The following is a 21865-nucleotide window of genomic DNA, read 5'->3' as shown; positions in this document are numbered from 1 at the left end:
TGTGTATTTAGCAAGGACTGTCCTGGCCTTGCCTTGGCTTGTCTGCTGCTTTCTTGTGCTGACTTCCTCTGTCACTGTAACTCCTCCCATCTGCCTGCCTGTCTCGTTAGACCCAAGGCCCTCCTGGGCAGGGCCTATGTCTTGCTCTTCCCTTATTTTGCCCACATCAGGGCACAGGACTGGTGCCCGGCAAATTCTTAAGGAATCATTCGACATGACTTTGAGCTGCGTAATGTGAGGAAAGCTTGCCCAGGACCCTGGTCCCATCTTTCCTTGGGTTAACGTAGGTGGGAAGATCTGTACAGGGGTGTTGGGGGGCTGGTGTCTAGCCAGATGTGGCATGTGTATCAGGCAGGAATGGCTCCAAAGAGGGGAATGCCCAGAGCCTCGAGGTGGGAGGGAAGGTGAAGGGAACCCTGTTCCCATCTTGTCCTCTTGTCCCCCTGCTCTTCCTGGGAGGTGACCCATGGGGCAGAGGGCAGGCCATATCCTAGAAGCCCACTGCTAGATCTTTGGTTTAGCCCACAGTAGCCCAGGCCTGGTGGCCGTCTTCAGCAGATGCGAGGGCAAATGGACCTCCCTGGACAAGCCTGAGAAGTGGCCACTCCAGCTGCCACTCAAAGTGTTTCGTGGGAAACTGGGTTTTGCAGGGGGACAGGATGCAGCCACTTGAGGAACGGGTCTCGCTCCCCTGCTGACCCTTGCATGACTTAGAAATCTGGTGGCGTTTGCTTTCCTGTCTCTGAGCCTCCGCTGGCCACGCACAATGCACCGGGAGGCTGGGGGAAAGCCTACCCCCAACGGCAGTGGGTGTTTAGAAACTAGGAGTTCAAAGTCAGGGGCATCTCTAGCTTTGCTGGTGCACCTACTTCACGCTCTTCACGTTCACATCTGCTGAGCCTTTGGACCCATGGCCGTGTGAATTGGTGGGGAGACAGCATTACTCCCGTTTGATCAGTAAAGAAACTGAGGTCATGACTTGTAGGGCTGAGGAATAGCTAACGCTGTGCAGGCATGGGTGTCAAATGTTCCTGCACGCTCCTAGGAAGGTTGAGGGCTGCCAGAGCCTGGGTGGGTGTTAGGGTGCTAAGCAGCCTTAGACAATGCTCTTGTGTAAAATCGCAGCCCGGCTGAAGGGGAGCGAGAGAATGTGTGTGTTGAAGGCCTGGTCCTGGTCCTTTCTGCCTCCCGTGTTTCACAATGGGGCCGCCTCAGAGTCAGGACTCTCGTGATGCGCCATCGGGAGAGTTTCCATTTCCTGTGGCCCAGCCTGTCCCTGGTCCTGGGCCCCAGGGTGGAGGATGGGAGGTTTTCCTAACCCCCCCACCCCCACCCCAGCACTCCTCACCTCAGCCCAGCCTCTCTGTGCGAGGAGGGCTCACTCTACTTTTCCATACCTTCAGCACAAAACAGCTCTGTGTTGCTTCACCCTGGTTATGCCCCAGTCAGCCGGGGATGGGAGATGGGTGGGGGACTGTCCCCGCAGGGTGGAAAAGCTGAGGCGGCTGTGCCTTTTTTTTTTTTTTTTTCGGTACACGGGCTTCTCACTGTTGTGGCCTCTCCTGTTGCGGAGCACAGGCTCCGGACGCGCAGGTTCAGTGGCCATGGCTCACGGGCCCAGCCGCTCCGCGGCACGTGGGATCTTCCCGGACCGGGGCACGAACTCGTGTCCCCTGCATCGGCAGGCGGACTCTCAACCACTGCGCCACCAGGGAAGCCCTGGCTGTGCCTTTGTGCTTTTGTGACAGCGAAGGCAGGGGAGGCGGGTGGGGGGCACCGGTTGCATGTATCAGGCTCTGTTCCTTTCCCACTGTATTTGGGGATCCCCTTTGTATCTCATCCCTGTGATCTCCAGATAGGGGCCTTGGTGGCCAGAGCCCCTGGTGCAACTGGTGTGGTGAGAGATCTGGGTCCGGCTCTCTGGGGCTTGGGGAGTCTGCACTTTAGGGCACAACCCCCCTTGCATCTGGCCGAGTGACATTCACAGTTGTCACCATCGTGGTCTGTCTTGGCTCTTGTCTCTAGCTGTGACTCAGTCTTCCAGTGGTGAGATTTGATCTGGGATTTGATCTGCCATTGAGGTAGAAGGCTCCCCACCCTGCAAACAGTACCATCCACCCCAAAATGCCTGTGCCAGTTCGCTGGTCGTTTCTTGTACAATTTATTCCAGAGACGATGGAGACCAGCTGTCGTCCGTCTCCAGCTGGAGACTGAACCAAAGGAAATGGGCTTGGACTGCAGCCGGGGGTATTTAGGTTAGAGTCAGACAATAAGGAAGGGTTTTGTGACAGGTGGTTGGCCCTCAGGAGGATCCTGCAGGGGGCTTTGTGGAGAGGCATGGGGCTTGGGTCATGCTTGGAGGCAGCAGGGCCAGGTTTGCGGGGTAAGCCGTGGTTTGTAATAAACAGGCCGGGAGGGTTACTTCATAGGCATGGCGAGACTCCGCTGCCACCTCTCATGCAGGATTAACACCACCACCTAGTATCCCCCTGGCCTGTTTTCTTTTCTTTTTTTCTTTCTTTCTTTTTTTCCCCCCCCCATTAGTGAAGAGGTTTACAGTTTAACCATTTGGTCGTCTTAAACAAATTATAATAAATGGGTAGACTTAATAATCCCTTATCATCAGAACCCTAACCTTCAAGGATGGGCAGTTATTACCCGAAGCTGCCAGCCACAGGTGAAGGGAGAGGGGAAGGAGCAGGGGGAGGGGTCCCTTCTTGGGGCCGCTGGGTGGAGACAGTTTGACGGTGGTCTGGGGTGCGGTCCTCTGCTGGGTAAGAGGTGAGGGTATTGGCCACATCCTTCTCCCAAGGGCGTGGGTGTACCCGGATGGGGTGAATGTGGTGAGGCTGCGGGCAGCTTTCATCCCGTGGAGGGGGAATCTGGGGGTGTCAGTTGCTGGAGAGCCTTGTCCTCAGGAACCCAGCAAGGGGGCCCAGGGGAGGCGTCTGTGTCCAGAGGAACAGGGCTGGCTGCTCCCAGGGCTCAGGAGAGCTTTATGGAACAGAGCGTCGTTTTTCCCCTCTGCTGGAGGAGCCACGAAGCAGCGGCATGCATGGGGCCCGGGGTGTGGGGCGGACCTGTGGCCCTCAACCCTGACACCCATCCTGGGCACCCTCTCTCACCGCCTGCCGGCCTCCTTCCTCAGGAATCCTGATGGTTCCAAAGTCTGCCGTGCAGCTGACTCACCAGGGCTAGGACCTCTGGTGACTCTGGCCTGGCAGACAGGTAGGGTGGGGTGAGGTGAGGAAAAGGCACTGGGCAGAGAAATACAAAGCCATCACCCCGGGTGGCCACACCTGCCAGGACTGCCCACCTCATCCAGCCAGAACCCATGTTAAATATAGCACCAGCACCCACCTTCACCCATCTTCGTGCCCCGGAAGGCGTGGTTGTGGAAGGCATACACCTCAGAGACTGAGTCGTCATTTGGCAAATATCGAGTACCTACTGGTGCCAGGTTCTGTTCTGGGAATGAGGGATGAGTGAAATCTCTGCCTTCAGAGCCCGTAGTCTATTCGGGGGAGATAAATAGTAGACCAGATAGCAGATACCTAATAGAATGTCATGGGGCGATAAGTACTGTCCCAAGCCCTGATCTTCCAGGTGGTGGTCGCCAGGAAGGAGGGCATTGCAGGTGACAACTGGCCAGCTCTGTATTCACAGCTCTGGATGCCCTGTGCCCGGGCATAAACCCTCAGAGTGGAGGTGGCCTCCCCACCTCCCTGTTCTTCCCAGTTTACTTTTCCACCCAGTGCGCATCCTGTATGCCCAGCACCAAGCTGTGCATTGTTTCACGTAATCTGCGCCCCAACCCGAGGAAGTCTTGGTACCCCCGCTTTCCAGAGATGGAAGGAGAAGCTCAGATGGTGAGAGGACATGCCCTGGGTGACCTGCTGGTGGGCAATGGAGCCAGGAGTTGAACCCATGTGTGTCTGCTCCAAAGTCCAGGCCTTTCCCCCCTCTGCCCCCATGCTGCCTGCAGAGGGTCCCAAACTTCTGACGTGTGTGATTTTGCGGTGGATCAGCAGCTTGTGTCGTCCAGGCTAATGTGTGGGCGGGGGCTCTGGAGAATGGGAAGCAAGGTGGCACAGACAGGGTGGGGCTACTGAGCTGTTGATGAATCTCCTTCAGGTCCTCAGCCCAGGATGGGGAGATGGCAGGTGAGCAGTTCCTGCGACCGTCTTTGTGGCCTGCTTGAGGGCTGTTTTTAGAAACCTTGAGGGGCTGGTGACTTCCCGTGTTTGCTCCTTCCACCCCACTATCAGGTTGGGGTAAACCTAAGGCATCTCTGGGTGAGAGGGGAGCACAGGCATACGCTCATCCGAAATCATCTCAGGATTAGATCCACGGATGTGACTGCACGCCCTTTTATAGCTCTCCATCACCTGTCACCCGTGTCTGCCTCTCTCCCGTCACTCACCTCCCCTGATCCACTTTGGCATTTCTGAGCCCTGTCCCAGGAGGGGGGATGGGTGACTTGCTTGTTTGGTGCAAAGGGCCCTCAACTGAGAGTCAGGGGGCTTCCGGCTGGTTCTTCTCTGTGCTTTGTCATCAGCTTGCTGTGTGAGCTCTTCTGGGTCACTAGCCCTCTCTGATCAGTTTCCTCAGTTACAAAATGGGAATAACAATATCCATTTTGCTTGCCTTGCCCACAGGGTCTTGAGTCTCAAATGAAATTTGGGCCAGAGGAGTGGTGGGTATGAAAGGTGCCTGATGAATGGGGTTTTGGCCAGGAGGAGGGAGCTGCTGGCTTTGCCCTCCTCAGCCTTGTTACAGAGGAGCTGAACAGGACCCAGAGAGGTTTGCCGGCTTGCCTGGAAAGGACAAGCCAGGAGCCGAATCCCCTGCATGAACCTCTCACTCCCTAGTGACCCATACCCCTATGGGGAAGGAGGGGGGTAATCTGCACACCTGGCATGTTTGAGGTGTCCTGGCTGAGTAATGTCCTGCCCTCGAGTTGTTGACCCACTGGTAGGAAGATGTCTGTTGGCATCAGTCAACGTAGAAAGATGTCAGATACTCCCAGGATCTGGATTCTGGGGGCAGAGGAGGGGCCAGGTCATGAATCCAGGCCAAGCATCCCAGATAGGGAAGAGATACTAGCACAAGGCCACGGGTCGGGCCACAGCCACCCAGAGCAGGGCAGTGGTTGTGAATTGGGGGTAGGGAAGCTGCAGGTGGGTGAAAGGTGCCCCTCTTGTCATTTAAGCCTCACTGCACGTTCCCCCTGCCCCAAGTACTTAAGAAGATGAAGCAGGGAGTGGATTTTCAGAACGTGGCTCCAGGGGGTTATCTGGTGTGTGTGTTTGGGTGGGAGGGGGCTCTTTCCTACTCCCCAGTGCCAGCTCTCAGGCAGCAGGACTGTGGAACCGGGCCTGGGTCCTTGAGGTCCCCTGGGTCTGCACACAGGGATTTCCAGTCTCACTCATCAGCTCAGCCCTCCAGGTGCCTGAAAACACTTGCTGACGTCCCATCCTGAGCTCAGGCCCCACCAGCCCTTGTCTGTTTGTTTTAGCCAAACCCCGCTGCCCACCCGCCGGGGCAGCCAGTCCCTGCACTGCTCTGCCCTGGCCTCAGCTCTCATGGGAGGGGCGCCCAGCTGCCCCGGGGGAGGGGGGAGTGTTACCGTCCCAGCCTGAGAACAATGGGGGCAGGGTCACCTGCCTTGTTTTCATTGTCCCTCCTGAGTGCAGGCAGGGCTCCCGGGCCTGAGAAAGTCGGAAACCCAGAGGTTTCTGCTGAAAACGCTCTCACCTCTGGCACGGGCTTTCCCCATGAGCGTGGGACCTCGCAGCACCTCTGAGCTCTGCAGAGGCTGCTGAGAGATGGCCCAGGAGGGGAAGCCCAAGGGTGGACTGGAGGACAGTCATCCATCATGGCTGCTGTGCTGACCCCTGGGGCGGGGCTGGACTAGGCCTTCCCCCTAACAAGGAGTGAGGGTAGTTCGGGTCCGGGTCAGTGGTTTTGAAATCGGCTGTACATAATATTAGAGTCACCTGGGGCAGCTTTTAAGCATCCAAGTTCCCAGTCCACAACCCAGGCCATTTCTGTCTGAATCTGCGGGTAAGACCCAGGCATGAGTATTTCCCCAGGCTCCCCCTGGGTGATCCCCACGTGCAACCAAGTTAAGAAGCAGTACTGTAGGGACCCCTCAAGCGTGCGTTGAGGCTGAGGGTGGGATACCACTTTCCACCTTGCCTGATGAGGGTGTGTGGGTTTCTGGGGTTGGGGGGATTGTATTTTGAACACCAGGCGCGTCCTCTGGCTGGCTGCTTCCTCCCTGGGCTGAGGGAGGGCAGCCTGGCCAGCACCGGGCAGGTTACTTTAGGGACCAAGGCGAAGTGAGGCGCCTTCCTCATCCTGCAGTGGGATCTGGGAGGGGATGAGGAATAGGGCTCGCTTCTGACTCGGGCAGCCCGGCTTGCGGGGGCTCAGGAAGAGCTGGAGCTGGTGGCCAGTGAGCTGAGTCCTGAGAATGAAAATGTATTTTCTCGAATGTGCTGTGGATTTTCCTGGAGCTTGGGAGGTGCTGAACTGGGCCCTGAAGTCGTGGTTCTAGGCAGAGGAAAATGTGAATTGTCCCCAGACAGGGGGACCCCTGTAGTCATAGGCCAACCTCCTCATTTTACAGAGAAGTCATGTTGGCAGATGTCAAGGGTACCTGGAGAGTCTCGGTAAGCAACCTGAGCTGAACCAGCGTCTTCCTAGTTGTACATTGACTTCCTAGCGTACCAACCAAGGCTCCAACAATTTGTCTTTCCTTCGTTCAGCTAAAAACATTATAAATATCCGGGTAGGCATTGGAGCAAAACTGAAAATGCAGATAAGCAAAACAGAAGTCTGCAAAGTCCACATTACAAGAGCCCAGGTCTGATTGTAACTGAGATGAGGTGTGGCCCTGCCCCCAGGTCCCTGCACCTGACCCGCAGACACCTGCTCCCCGCCTGGGAGAGACAGGGCCCGGGTGAGCCAGGCCTGCAGCTGGTGTAGGTGTCAGGGTGGCACCATTGGGCCCTCGCCAGTGCCCTGCTCGTAAACTGGGCCTGCCCTCCGAGCCACACCTGGTCACCTGGGCTGCAGGGAGAGGGCGGGAGGAATACCGAGGATGCCTTCTCCCTGCCCGCGCATCTGCATCCTCCCTCCTGGACGGGGAGCTGGAAGGCCGAGCCCGGCACCCACACCCATCACCCCCATTTAGGCAGCGGTGAGTGGATGAATCACCTGTGGAGCTTGTTAGCCACTCGGCGCCCAGGTCCACTGCACAGAGTAGCTGCGAGTGAGGCCCAGGCATTGTATTTATTTAAACTCCCAGGTGGTTCCATTGGGCAGCTGGGAATGAGGGCGGCTGCCTCAGGGACTGGGTGGTATCCAAGGTCTCTGAGCCTCAGTTTAGCATCTGGAAACAATTCCGATGCCCCTCCCCCGCCCCCACTTTAGGAAGGTTTGAGAAGCTGAGTCAGCGTGAGAGAGGGAGAGTGAGAGGAGTGAAGATAATTGAGGGCTTAGATAATAGTCTTCAGTCCTCGAATTTGTCTTGGGAATAAGAGAGGTAACAGGTGCTCACCTTCTTGCCAAGGCACTTTGGGTCTGCCAACAGTCCCCGAAAGACGGTCAGAGGGAGGGCTGCCCAAACAGCTGGACAAGTTAGCTCTACCCACTAGCCCCCTGCCTGCCCATTCCCCCTCCTTACACTGCGGCAGGGAGCCCCAGTACATGGGATCTGGGGCCCTCCCCTGCCCCCTTTATCTGTTCATCAGTTCGTGGTGTTAAAGAACGTCAAAAACATTGTTCTGAACAAGCCCAAGCTCTAAATATATTTGCCTGAAAAGTGCCTGCGTTAGGTTTACTAATCTCCACTTCTGTCTGTTCTGTTCAGAAGCGCCCCCAACTCTCTTGGCCCCCTACCCTGAGGAGGTTCTTTGTTAGATAACAGATGGACGTACAGACAGATGTGGACACACAGGAAGGAAGAGCCCAGCCCAGAGAGCAGGGGGGTGGATGGGCATTTGGCTGCCTTGTGAAGCTGGGGGCAGCTTGGCGGGGGCTTCAGGACTGGGGTTCAGAGAAGCCACCACGCCTGGCCTCGGCCTCACCTGGAAAGCGCAGCGTGAGGACCGGCGTGTGGCCTTTCTCCCTCCGCAGCCGGCCTGCCTTGCTTGGCTGTGCGGGAAACCGGCCAGGGTGGCGGGGAGCCTCTGGCGGGCAGAGGTCCGGAGAGATGGGCCTTCTGACGGATGGGGTGGCACATCCTGGGTGTGCCTCTGCCACCTCAGGGGGAGCCTTAACACACCCCCCCAACCCTAAGGTCCCCCAACTAGCTGTCTGGGGGCCCAGGAGCACCTACCTGCTGAGCCTCGGTGTCCCTGTTCTCACCCAGGCTTGTCCTGCAGGTGCAGAGAAGTAAACCCCTCGACCTTTGATTTACCTTTGGGGACAAGCGGTCTTACCCCCCCGGGGTGTCGAGTCACCACTGGGTCTGGTTTCCTCATGACACTGACTGCAGGTGCGTTCATTCAGCGCTTCCAGCGTCCTAGGTGCTTTTCATATGTTTGGGGTAGGTGCTCTTTTTGGCAGATGGAGCAGCTAAGGCTGATAGGCTGTTATTTACCCAGAGACTTGGTGCCAGCAATTGAGAGAGGACCGCCCCCCGCCCAAGTCACACCCAGGTCAGCCCCACATTTCCGTGAGTTTCTCCCAGGAGAGGGCCAGGTCTGGTTCGACAGAGAGGCCTGTCGCTCCCCTTTATATTCCTTTCCCTGCTCTCCACACGTCCACAGCCCCTTAGGAGAGTTTCTGGAGGGGGCAGGCCTCCCCTTCCTGCAGGAAGGACAGTCCCTCCAGTCACCCCAGGGACTCTCCCAGCCCCACTGCCACCCGCTCTGCCCTCTTGGACGAGGGGGCTTTTGTTTGCCTGCCTCACCTCACCCCTTCCCAGCCTCTGACCCCCAGGACCTTCAGCCCCCTGCCCTCTGTTCTTGCAGCCTGCTGACCACACCCTTGCCTCCCCGCCGACACGTTGGATGCTGTTGGTTCCAGCAGCCCTGCACTCACCCCCTGACCCGGCCAGCCACACTCTTACTGGGGTCTGACTTTGCTTCCCGCCCTCTTGCTGCTTGTTGCTGCCCCTTGTTGCTGATGAATTTATTAATCAGTTCGTTTACTCACTTCTTTAACAAATGTTTGTTGAGCATCTACTATGTGCCAGGCCGTGTCCTCGGCTCTGGGGATACCGCAGATAAAAGTCCTGCGCTCGTGGAGCTTACCTTCTGGGGGGTAGTCTCTGCATTCCCATGGATGTTTCCCTTGCGTTTGCCTGGTTGTGTTCTAGAGACCCGGCTTCACTTCTGTAGCTGAGAAGCCCACCCTGCACCCCCTGTCCCCTCTCCCCAGCTGTGGACAGCACAGGGGTTAAGAGCCAGACTGCCTGGGTTCACACTCTGGCTCCACCACTGCCTAGCAAGTTACTTAGTTAGCCTCTGTGCCTCATTTTCCTCAGCTGTAAGTGGAGGTGAGAGTACCTACATTACAAGGTTGTAAAGACTCAACAAGCTGAGTGACTTTTCTGGTTTTGTTTTTGTTTTTTTTTGCGGTACGCGGGCCTCTCACTGTTGTGGCCTCTCCCGTTGCGGAGCACAGGCCCTGGACGCTCAGGCTCAGCGGCCATGGCTCACAGGCCCAGCCGCTCCGCGGCATGTGGGATCTTCCTGGACTGGGGCACGAACCTGTGTCCCCTGCATCGGCAGGCAGACTCTCAACCACTGCGCCACCAGGGAAGCCCAAGCTGAATGATTTAAAGTGCTCTGATTGGTGCCTGTCATAAAATAGGTGCTCAAATATCAGCTACCATTCAAATAGAAACTATCATCTATGAAATGAGGAGTAATCAACGATGCCCTGCCCACCTCCCAAGGTGGCTGGGAGGGTCAGGTGAGAGGGACATTAAAGGTTCTTCCTACTCCGCCAAGCACTGTGCACACATGACATTGGTCTCATTCCCCTTCCAGCCCGGAGGGACCAAGTGAGCGGAGGTGGAATGAATTAGGGATGGATGTAGCCAAGGATGGTGAGGGACGTCCGCTTGTGTACCTTGACGCAGCGCGGATCCTGTGGAGGCTGGCATCCAGGGCATCCTTGAGGCCGATCCTACATGAAGGGGCCCTTGTGACCTGAGCGTGAGGTCTGCCGCGAGAGCTGGAGGCAGGCAGGGCGGTGGCCCTGTGGGTGCCCCTAGCTGCTGTCCACAGTCAGGGTGCCACCTGGACTTGTTTTCCCCACTGGCCTGATGAAGGCAAAGGCCCGACCTCAGCCCCACTGCCCGTGTCTGCAGGTGGGCACCAGGTACGGGATGTACCCTCCCTGCAACACTGCAGAATGAATCTCCAGGATGGGGAGGCCTGGCACTGCCTCTGCACAGGAAACCCCGGACCCCTGGGGGATGAGGCGCCGTGGGGAACCCAGATTGCATGGACAACGAGATTCTGGGAGGGTGGTGTCTGGGGCAGCATGTTGCCTGAAGCCACAGGCAGGGGCGGGAGTGTCTCCTCCCGGAGGGCTCAGGTCCGAGTGGATTGGGCTGGTTTTAGGGCACTGTTTTTCCAGGTGGTGCGAAGGGGTGGAGGTATGCACTGGCCTCCTTCCTGTGGCCTGTGTGGGACAGGGGTGGGGCACCCGCGGCCAGGGCCCAGGTGGGGCAGCTCTACTCTTGGCTTCCTTGCTTTTAGCGTCCCGACCTTAGGCTACTTTCTTACCTTCTCAGCCTTAAATCCTCGTTTGCAAAATGGAAAAGACTATGGTGTCTTCCCAGCAGGATTCTTTGCTCCTTAAAGATGAGCTGAAGGCACATAAAGTGCTCAGCGCGTTGGGTGCATAGTAACCTCTCCGTAAATCACAGCCGCTTTATTGTGAGGGTGGCAGGCGGGGAGCAGAGCTCTATTCCATCCTCAAACCAGAGCCGGGCCTGGGCTGTGTGCGGCATCCCCCCACTCCCATCACTCTCCAGGGATGCGTGGAAAATGAAGATATTGTCTTGTGTGCGTTTGGAAGCCAAGTTAAAGAATCCTGTGAGTGAACAGGGGCCGTCTCCTCCTGAGAAAGCCCGGGGGACGGGATGCTGTGTCCCATGGCTCCCCCTCACCCAGGGATGGCCTCAGTCCTGAGTCAAGCCCCTGTGTTCTGGGGGACCTCTCTACCGGCCAGTGGGACCCTGACCCTGACCGTAACCAGCGAGGTGTTCCGACTGAAGCCACAGCAACCCGGGGTGGGAGCAGGGAGCAGGCAGCCCAAGTTCACATGCAGACCTCTGCTCCCCGAGCCTAGCTTTCCTCCTTTGTCAAGTGATGCCTGGCAGAACCGCAGGAAGAGCCCGTTAGGGAATATATAGAAAAGCCCCAACAAGAGGCGTCTGACGCACAGCAGCACTAAAATCCTGCCTGTCTCCCCAGCATTGGGATGGAGCCAAGCTGATTCCCAGGCCAGCTGCTTGGGACCCGTGGGCAGAGAGAAGGCAACAACAGGGGTGCTGGGGGTGTCCACGGACGGGGAGAGCAGCGAGGGGAGAGAGGTGGGGAGCCGGGCTGACTTGCAAGAGACAGTCTAGAACCTGGCCCAGTTCTGCCAGTTAACCTCTCAGCCACAGTCTCCTGACCTCACCAGTGGATATAACTACCGCCACTGGCCTGTTGTAAGGGTGAGTGGTGCTTCTGGCCCTGGAGGGCTTAGGGCCCTTCAGAATGTCCCCTTTGCCTGCCCCCCCTCTGGGTGACCATGGAGAGATAACGGAGGTCAGGGGGACAGCTCATGGGGCTGTGGCTCCCTGATAATCCAGGGCAGAGGCTGGGTCGGAGGGCTGTGCCCCAAAGGACACACCATTGGTGGGGTGAAGAGCAGGAAGCCAGCTTTTCTACTGCAAAGCTCCCAACCATAATGCCCTCTTCGGTTACCCTGTTTTGCCAGTTCTTAACGTTTGTTGTCTCCTTAGCCCTTACTAAGTGATTCCCAAGTCGCAGATCACCTTTGGCAATCCATCCGGTGTTATCTCAGTGGGGGCAGCGTGGACGTGGCGTGTGGGGCTGTCCTGTGGGTGGCAGGGCATCTCACCTCTCTGGTCCCTGCTCCCCTCATGTCAGGAGCACCCCCAGCATCCACTAGAGTAGATGTGTGGGAGGACAGGGATTTCGTCCCTTCACTGCTCTCTCTCTCGTGCCCAGAACAGTGCCTGGCACATACAAGGCACATACTCAGGCAGCATTTCCAAACACTTCCAGAGGGTGCTACCACCCCAGTTGAGAACCCCTGTTCCAGTCACACCTTCACCATCGCTGATGTGTGCTGGTCTCCCTGCGTCTAAACACTTTCCATTATCGGAAATGGATGACTGCCAAGGGCAGTCCATCCTGAGGTAGCTCGTTATCCAAAAAAGCCACCCCCGTTCCCTTGGGCACCTTGGCCCACTGGTTAACATATCATGAAGTCCGACACCCAAGAATGGAACAGAGTGCCCCCCATGTGGCCTGACCTGCAGAGGACAATGGGCTCGTTGCCTCCCAGCCCTGAAAAGATAAGGTATTGACACTGCCTGAGATTGTATTTACTTTTCTTTTGGCAGCCATACCAGTGTTTGTTGGCTTGTGGTCAGCTGAAACCCAAGGACTTTCCCCTTCAACCCTGTATGGGTCAGTGCCTTCTCACCCAAAGTGTAAGACATGAAAAATTTAAAAGACAGCCCTGTCTTGTTAGTTTGGGCCCATTTTTCCAGTCCAGATGATTCTGAGTCCCAAACTGCCGTTGGCAGTGTGTTAGCTATCTTCCCATCCCAGCCTTGTCCCAGTTTTGCATCCTTTGCAGATTAAACTGGTCGGCCATCTTTGTCCTTACTGTGTTGTAGATTAAAAGACTGAAGAGGCCTGGCCTTTGGCATGATAATGGAGACCTCAGGCCAGGTGGATAATGATCAGTACTTCTTGGGGTTGTTTATCTGCCTTTACGTGGACCCGGATTAACCCCGGTTCCTCCCTACATTTCTCTGTCTTGTCCACCTGAAATATCTTTAAGCCCATCTGTTCAGTTGCCTTGCTGCTATCCAGATTGACTGCATTCCACTGAACTTCAAGGCTTTGCAGCCTCTTTGGAATGGGAGATGCACTTAGCTGAGCATGACTTGCTCTGGTGAACCTGTGCTAAGTAGCTTCCAGTGCCCACCACTTCCTCTTTGAATATGCCAAATGTTCTACTGTTTCCAAAGAAGAGTCAGCAAGAGTTCAGGTTTGAGTTTCTAGAATCCACCCTTTTCGTTCGTATGAGAAGGCGGGGGTAGGGTGGCGGGGGGCAACTTGTCTTCTGACATCTTTCCTGTTCCTCCGGGATTCCATGGGGATGACCAGGGGTGGTGCCCCAGTCCCATGATTTCCTGGTCAGTTGTCATCCGTCTTGGGCTGTGCTTCCTGACAATGCTGCACTAACCCCCCCCATCCCCACCCCCCCGAAGATGGATATCTGAGATAACAAAGGCTGCGGCCAAAGGGAGCTGAGCAGTTCTGCTTTCCCTGCCATCTGTTTAACATTAACATCCAGGGCCCTGGGACTTTTCATTCTCCTGTTTCGAACGTGGATTTCATGGTTTAGAAAACCTTTTGGGTGGACCTCCAACAGGATAGACCTGTTGGCCTCTTTGTATCTGAACGTCCTGGTGCTTTTGCGTGGAAGTGGCCCGGCCAGCTTGGCGGCCGCTCTCTGAGGGCAGGTGAAGGCAGCCGTCCGCACTTCCCACTTTGCAGAGAGATGCTCAGGAAATAGCAGGGGGAGGCAGGGCGGTGAGCCCTGTGGTTTGACGGCCTGTCAGATGAGCACGTCATCATGGAAAATTCCTTACAAAGTCTGCAGATCCATTTACACAGGCCTGCCGCTGCAAACTGCACATTCCTTCAGGACAACCCACCCTTCCCTCTTTTCTCACCAAACTTCAGTCGTGCCGCAGGGAGAATTCCGCTTTTTCCATCTCCCTCCTGCTTCCATCCTTCACTCCTCTGTCTTTTCTCGGTCCTAGGCTTGATTTTTAGAGGGAATTTGGCTGAGTTTCTGGTTTCTGAGCTGGTCCATCCTGGGGCTCTCCTAGGGGGCAGGGGCAGGACCCCAAATGGAGAGTGGATCCTGGCCCCTCCTCGGGAGCCGCCTTCTGAGGTCCGGGTCCTGCCCGTGGTGGGCGTGGGTGAAGGGAGGTCGCACTGGAGGATGGGGTACAGGCAGGGCCTGGGCGGCGAGCAGGTTTGGCCGCTGTCTGTGTTCCTGGAACAAATAAGGAAGGCCTCTCTGGGGGCCTCCCAGTGCACTTCCCCAGGTGACCTCTCACCTGCTGCCCCCCACAGTTGCCGGGAGCTCCGTGGGGACTGATAGCATGAATTTGAGTCACCCTGAAAAGTACACACCACCTTCTGCTGACCTGTTCTGGCCCAAACCTTGAAGTTGCTCAGCCCAGGGCAGAGAGAAAGGGATCCAGACAAGGGAGGGAAGGGGGAGCTTGTAGGGGGAAGAGGACAGTCCCAGGCATGGGAGAAAGGAGGCCAGCTGATGTGTCCGCCCTCGGAGGACAGACCCAAGAGCTTACCGGGCTGACCTTAGCAGGTGTCCTGACAGTGGGGGTGAAAGGCGTGTCGGGTGTGGAGGGCGGTCCCTCCCAGGCCAACCCTGCAGTAGAATGCTTTTCCGGAGGTCCTCCCGTTTGTCTGCATCACATCTGCCTTCTTTCAGAGGCAGAAGAGTCTGCTGCGGTTCTCAAACTGTGGTCCCGGGACCACAACATCAGCATCACCTGGAACCTTGTTAGAAATGCACATTCTCTGACTCCCTCCCAGACCTACTGAATCAACATCTGGAGGTGGGGCCCAGCAGGCTATACTTAAGAAGTCCTCCAGATGATTCTAGTAAGTTTGAGAAGCACTGGCTCAGTGAGAGAAGGCACTTTGGAGCCGGATTGCCGGGGTTCATATTCTTACCAGCTGTGTGACCTTGGGCAAATCACTTAACCTCTCTGATCCTCTATAAAATGTTTCACCACCTATAAACTGGAGACAGTAACTGTCACTTTGTTATTGTGATACTTAAATAAGAACGCTTATAAGGAGGTTCATAAAGTGCCGACCTCTTCTCTGACCTTCATTGTGTCTCTCTTTTTAGATAGTATCTGATGCTGCAGGACAGGGCGTGGCCATCACAGGGAACCAGACCTTCAACAACTGGAACTGGCCCAACGCAATGATTTTTGCAGCCACGGTCATTACCACCATCGGTAAGTCTTCTGGGACCTTCAGGATACCTACTTCCACGTCCGAGCTTCCTGGAATCTTGTAAGAGTCCAGCTCTGGTCACATGGCCTTGTCAAGGTTAAAATCAGGCCAGTTGCACTCTGTCATTTTGACACGTCCCTGGAGATTTAGTAAGTCCTTGGTGACTGGCCATGCTTAGGAGACTGTTTTCTAGAAGTCCTGACCTGGACTCTCGGAGTAGAGACAGCACAGCTTGACAGCCAGAGGTCGAGCAGATTGCTCACTGCACAAATGCACTCCGTGCTTATTCACCAGTCTGGGTGTCTGTTCTGGTCATCTATGACTGCATCACCAACCACCTCAGAAGTTAGTGGCTTAAAACACAACTTATTATTATTGTCGGCCATTCTGTGAGTTGACGGGGTTTGGCTGGTTGGTTCTTGCTTGAGGTCTCTGATGCCGTGGTAGTTGCAGTGGCTGGGGCCGTGGTCATCCAAAAGCCCAGTTGGCTGGAAGTCCAAGATGGCTTCTTCTATCCCATGTTTGGTAGTTGATGCTGGCTGTTGCTGGGGAGCTTAGCTGGGGATGATTGGGCATCTCACCGTATGGCAGCTGGGTTTCAAGAGGGACACTCCCCAAAGTGAGCATTTCAGGAGATCAAGGGGAGAAGCAACAAGGCTTCTGATAAGGACTTAACTGACTCAGGGTCCCTTCTGCCACATTCCACGAACAGGTCACTAAAGCCCAGATTCAGAGGGAGGGGAATTAGAGGCCAGCTTGATGTGAGCATAAGAAGAGACGGAATTACGAATCGCCGTCTTTGGAGACCTTCTACCACAGTGCTTCTGGGGTGTCTACCCAGAGAAACTACTAACTTGTGCCTTGTAACTTGCGCAAGGGTGCCATACGGACTCGTGGAGGACTTGCTAATGGTGGAGGCTTAGTCCGCCTTCAGAGAGCTCCCAGTCTGATGGAGGAGACATAGCCCATACCATCATAATTGCTATAAATGATCATGATCATAGCGTGGTCAAGGGAAATTTCATTTCTGAAGCATAGATATTAATCAGTGTCAAGTGATCTTAGGGAATGGGCTTTCCTCAGGCTGGGTGTGGGGCGGGGGCGATGGAGGCAGGTGCCACTCCGAGTCTGGGTCCATCAGAGCCTGCTGTGGCTCTGTTGGCCTCACTCTCTTCTTTTTCCTCAGGCTATGGCAACGTGGCCCCCAAGACCCCCGCCGGGCGCCTCTTCTGTGTCTTCTATGGTCTCTTTGGGGTGCCGCTCTGTCTGACATGGATCAGTGCCCTGGGCAAGTTCTTCGGGGGACGTGCCAAGAGGCTGGGCCAGTTCCTCACCAAGAGAGGCGTGAGCCTGGTATGTCCCCAACCCTAGGTCCTGGGCAGAGACGGGGGGGACCCTGGCAGGTGATGGGGGGGTGGGAAGGATCCAAGAATTGGACATAAGTGTCAGGACAGATGGCAAGCGAGCAGTTTCAGAGCCCGCTGCCCTCCCGGGTGAGGCTGGGAGCATCAGCACCACGCCCCTCCCCTGGGCAGTGAGCTTCCCAGGCCTGGCGCCCAACCGGCCTTGCCTCTGGCTGCCTCCTCGGCCCTCTGGGTGCTCTGCTGGGTTCCCCCCGGTCTCCACCGCCGTCTGACTTGGTCTCCCTACCCTTCGCCCTCAGCGCAAGGCGCAGATCACATGCACGGCCATCTTCATCCTGTGGGGCGTGCTGGTCCACCTGGTGGTCCCACCCTTCGTGTTCATGGTGACAGAGGAGTGGGACTACATCGAGGGCCTCTACTACTCCTTCATCACCATCTCCACCATCGGTTTCGGCGACTTCGTGGCCGGTGAGTCCTGCCCCTTGCCTCTGCCTCCACACCCTGTCTTTCTCTGCTTCTCCTCCAAGTTCAATTCAGCTGACCTTTACTGGGGGCCCTGGTAGGCGTCCAGTGTCCTGGGCCTCCACCCAGTGGGATCCTGCCGGTTGCAAGAGGAAACCAAGGCACAGAGTAATTGCAGACGTTTTCTATTTCTCTTTCTTGGAACGTGGCTTTTCCCTCCTTCTTCTCTGTTCGTGTTTGGCGTCTGGTCTCTTCTTCTCTTCTCCCGCCGTCTCCTGAGCTTAGGTGCTTAGGTGCACTGGGGGCAGAGCCTTCTGCCTGCAGGGTCCACGTCACAGCTGCCTCCTCCCATCACTCCCGGGCGCTGAGGGGGCTGTGCTGGATGCTTGGCTCAGAGGCCAGAAACTTTGCTCTTGCCACTGGCAGCTTAAAGACCAGAGAGGCCTTTCCCCAAAGCTGTTCTGCTCCCTCCGCCCCGGACCCTCCCTCCCTCCCACTCCTCCCCTACTTAATCCAGACGAGCGATAAGACTCTTTGGCCCCTTTGTCTGTCGGCTCCAGCCACTCATGTCCTTGCGCCTGTGGCCTGCACAGCATCTTGGTTCTTAATCTTCCTGACACCCCGTTTGGCTGCACTGGCCCAGTGGCTGCTCCCTCAGTGCCTGCTGCCCTGCCCAGCTGACCTCCACCTCTGCTCCAGGACCTCCGATCTCTCCCCTCCCCCTTCCTAGGGCCAGGGCCAGGTCACTACCCTCCTGCCCCATTGTGAGGGGAGACTCGGAATGCTGGGAGGGGGCGGCTGAGTGGGTGGGAGAGGCAGGAAAGAGAGGCCTGAACACTCCACTGACCCTGGCAGATCTGAGCCTGCTGTCTTGGGAGATAAATTTAGACGGAGGCACAACCCTGCCATTGTCTAGCTGTTGGGGCCCAGAGCAGGCTAAGGAGGAGCCTTCGTATCATGGAAGCACAGAAGGGTGTTTAATCATACTTTCTCAGCTCCAGCAAGACACCAAACCACTGCCTCAGTTTCCCCATCTGTAAAATTGGTTTAAAAAAAAAGTAACGGTGCATACCTCACAGGGTTTTGGACAATCAAATGAGTTGCTATTCATGAGTGCAGTGGGTAGGGCCCGGCTATATTAGTGTGCCCTGGTTGTCATCATAACCTGCTTATGACCGGAGTCCTGAGCAAGATTGACAGCACCTCCTGGCTGCAAGGGAGACAGCCCCTGCCTTCAGACTCCCTCCAGTCTGATGAGGGGGTTATAGTCCTTGCTCTGGAAGTGGCCCCCTTCCTCCTGTTCCTTTTCCAAGTTTCTCCCAGTCTCAGGGCAGGAAGGGGGGACACAGGATACGTAATAATATGGATCAACATGCCTGGAAGTGTAAAGTGAAATCTCCATGATCCTGGAGGGTAGGGGAGTGACCAGAGATGTGCAGGGTGACCTGGGAGGGCTCCCTGGAGCAGGTGTCTGGAGCCTGGCCACGGAAGTGGGGGTGTGGAGAGGGCAGAGCCCTCCAGGCCATAGGAGGAACCAGTAGGAGGAGGGTAGATACAGGAAGTCAGGAGGCAGGCCAGACGTCACCAGAAGGAGAATCAAGGCTGTCCAGGATATTTCCTGCCAGGACCAGTGCTCTTGGACATCCCAGGCTCAACTATCAGCCTCACTTATATTAAATTAGTGAGTCCATCCCCAGCAGGAGGGTGCCAGCTGCCCTGTCACTTAATTTCTATCCAGGTTTTAACTGAACTGTAACACGTACACCCAAAAAGTACACAAAGCAGCCAAGTGTCAGTGTTCGTGAATCATTGAAAGGCCAACATTCATGGCTTAGTTCCTGACCTGAGTGCTGGCTCCATCACTAGCCTCCCCAGAGCCCCTCCCCCTTGAAGCTCCCACACCCCAGGGAGCCACTCTCCTGACATTTGATAGTTGAGGAAGCTCAGCCTGGGGTCTGGGACAGGCACATGAGTGACCAGGCCAGGGTTCTCAGGACGATGGGGTGTCCGGCTTCTAGCACAGGCCTCCTTTCTTTCTTGGTGCTTCCGCATCGGTGTTCTGTGTTCTTGCGCTGTGTCCACTTTCAGGTGACACGGCTCTTGGCCTTTGTGTGTTTCCGGGTCCCCGCTGGCCCTTTCCTGACCCTCTGGGCTTCCTGACCCGTCCTCAGGTGTGAACCCCAGCGCCAACTACCACGCCCTGTACCGCTACTTCGTGGAGCTCTGGATCTACCTGGGGCTGGCCTGGCTCTCCCTCTTTGTCAACTGGAAGGTGAGCATGTTTGTGGAGGTGCACAAGGCCATTAAGAAGCGGCGGCGGCGCCGGAAGGAGTCCTTCGAGAGCTCCCCACACTCCAGGAAGGCCCTGCAGGTGGCAGGGGGTGCAGCGTCCAAGGACGTCAACATCTTCAGTTTTCTGTCGAAAAAGGAGGAGACTTACAACGATCTCATCAAGCAGATCGGGAAGAAGGCAATGAAGACGGGCGGGGGCGGGGAGCGGGTCCCAGGGCCGGGCCTGGGGCCCCAGGGGGGTGGGCTGACAGCCCTGCCCACCTCCCTGACCCCCTTGGTGGTCTACTCCAAGAACCGGGTGCCCAGCTTGGAAGAGGTGTCCCAGACGCTGAGGAGCAAAGGCCATGTGTCTCGGCCGCCTGGCGAGGAGGCCGGGGCGGGGCCCCCCGAGGAGGGCTCCCCGACCTCTGAGGTGTTCATTAACCAGCTGGACCGCATTAGCGAGGAGGGCGAGCCGTGGGACGCCCAGGACTACCACCCGCTCATCTTCCAGAATGTCAGCATCACCTTTGTGAACGAGGAGGCCGGCCTCTCGGACGAGGACACCTCCAAGTCCTCACTGGAGGACAACCTAGCTGGGGAGGAGAGGCCCCAGGAGGGGGCCGCGGCCGAGGTGCCCCTGAACCTGGGCGAGTTCCCCTCGTCGGATGAGTCCACCTTCACCAGCACTGAGTCAGAACTCTCTGTGCCTTACGAACAGCTTATGAACGAGTACAACAAGGCAAACTGCCCCAAAGGCACGTGAGGTGGGGCCGGCTCCCCACCCCACCTTCCATGGCTTCTCTTCTCCTCAACCTGGGGTGTCCTACTGTGGCTGGGCCCCTGGCCCCTGGTGGGGGGGGGTGGCCCTGGAACTGGGAGTAGGGGGCCAGGGGCCTTCCTCACCTTCATCCCCTGCAGCTAGATGCTACCGGTCAGACATGGTGCACCCAGGACAGGGCCTCTGTTCATCAGCGGAATGGGCACCCTGGCAGCGGGAGGCATCTGTCCTGAGCATGGTTGGGGGATCTGGCGGTTCATGGACACGTGGGCTGGCAGGACTGATCCTGGGGAGGCCTGCACCTGCGTGGGTCGTTGACCAGTCATTCGGTTAAGACTGTCTCACAGTTCCTAGGTCGGGGGCCTCGGCCGTTTGAGTTCACCAGTATTAACAGGTTCCTGTGCACCCAGCACTGAGCCAGGCATTTCAGAGAGAGGGTGAGGGTGGTGTAAGACCCTGGTGGGGTTGGGGGCTGGGCACTTCAGCACCTCAGCAGTAGTGAGGCCCCACCTGGGGCACGTGTTTAACCGTCCCCCAGTCCCACCTCGTCCGCCTGGCTGTCGCCCGTACTGCAGACCTCAGTAGGGTGGAGGCCATCTGGGGAAGGGGAGCTAACGGGCAGGTGCTGAAACACTCCCGTTACGGGGGACCCAGAGTAAGTCTCAGGTGTGGCCCAGCATCCCAGCCCTTCTGTGGACTTACTGGGATGGAGCCCAGCCCAGAGTCCGGTTCCCTGTCCCAGACACCCTTTGGCCAAGCAATGGCAGGCGCGGGCTTCTGCCTCCCAGGAAGCGGTGGCAGAACGAGAGGCTGGGGCTCCTGGAGCTGGCAGCCGGGGAGCTGCAGGAGTGGGCTCAGGTCCGGCTCATCCTGCCTCCACCCTTCCGTCCCGTGACCTCACCGCTCCCCAGATCACTCTTGGCTCACAACTGGGGAATGTCCAAATATGTGAATCAACCTCCTCCCTCCAGCTGCTGTTTGGTGTGTGTGTGTGTCTATGTCCGTCTGTCTGTCTGTGTAAGAAAGAAAGGATTTGCAATGGGAGGAGCAAAAGATAATGTGAAACTGCAGACGGACTGTTTCTGGTGAGGGGCTGGCAGAGTTCTTGGGTGCTTCGTCAGGTGCACCCTTGGGCCAGCCCACTCTGCCCTGCATGTTTTGTTTTGTTATTTTTTAAATGAATTGCTGTTGTTGTTGTTTTTTTATCTCATTGGCTTCAGAGCCAGAGGGGAGAAAAGGTGCAAGAGTGGGGTCGCAAGGATCGGGATGTCCAGTGTTCACTCTTCTATCCCCCAATCCAGTTGGGCCTTTCTCGGTGACTTCAGCCAAGGTCATGGTGTCAGAGTTGGGGAGGGGCATTGGTCGCAGGCGACTGGATGCTGGGCAGGAGGTGCCACCCAGACACGCTCCCTGCCTCTCAACCCCCTCCCCAATACGCAGGACCAAAGAGGGCCAGAACCCCACCCATCCCCACTTAGCCTATAACCCAGGGGTGTGATGGCCCAGCATCAGGGTGGGAAGGAGCGGCCTTCTGTTTTTCTGTGAAATGTTTTAACGAGCTCGTCTTAGTTTTCCTGACCCCACTTGGCTGGGGTGTTGCTGACTGTCCTGGAATCACACACACTGTATGTACATACTGGCAATGATGTCAAATGTAATTTATTTTAACATTTTTACAATAAAACATGAGATGGACAAGCCAGTCT

General features: G+C 56.6%; 1 protein-coding gene across 1 annotated transcript in view; it reads left to right on the top strand.

Annotated features, from left to right (window-relative positions):
- Nucleotides 1-20144, top strand: part of KCNK5 (potassium two pore domain channel subfamily K member 5) — a gene marked incomplete at both ends in the record, with an annotated part of 35206 nt that extends 15062 nt beyond the window's left edge. The window contains 4 exons of the mRNA XM_079712775.1: nucleotides 15172-15283; nucleotides 16468-16634; nucleotides 16945-17113; nucleotides 19279-20144. Coding sequence (XP_079568901.1) covers nucleotides 15172-15283; nucleotides 16468-16634; nucleotides 16945-17113; nucleotides 19279-20144 — 1314 coding nt within the window. The remainder of the gene's footprint in view (nucleotides 1-15171; nucleotides 15284-16467; nucleotides 16635-16944; nucleotides 17114-19278) is intronic.
- Between the last annotated feature and the right edge of the window lie 1721 nt (nucleotides 20145-21865).

Source organism: Hyperoodon ampullatus (assembly GCF_949752795.1).
Source record: "Hyperoodon ampullatus genome assembly, chromosome: 10".
NCBI classification, from domain to species: domain Eukaryota; kingdom Metazoa; phylum Chordata; class Mammalia; order Artiodactyla; family Ziphiidae; genus Hyperoodon; species Hyperoodon ampullatus.
Note: the sequence above shows the minus strand (reverse complement) of the source record. Positions and strands in the feature narration are given on the sequence as shown.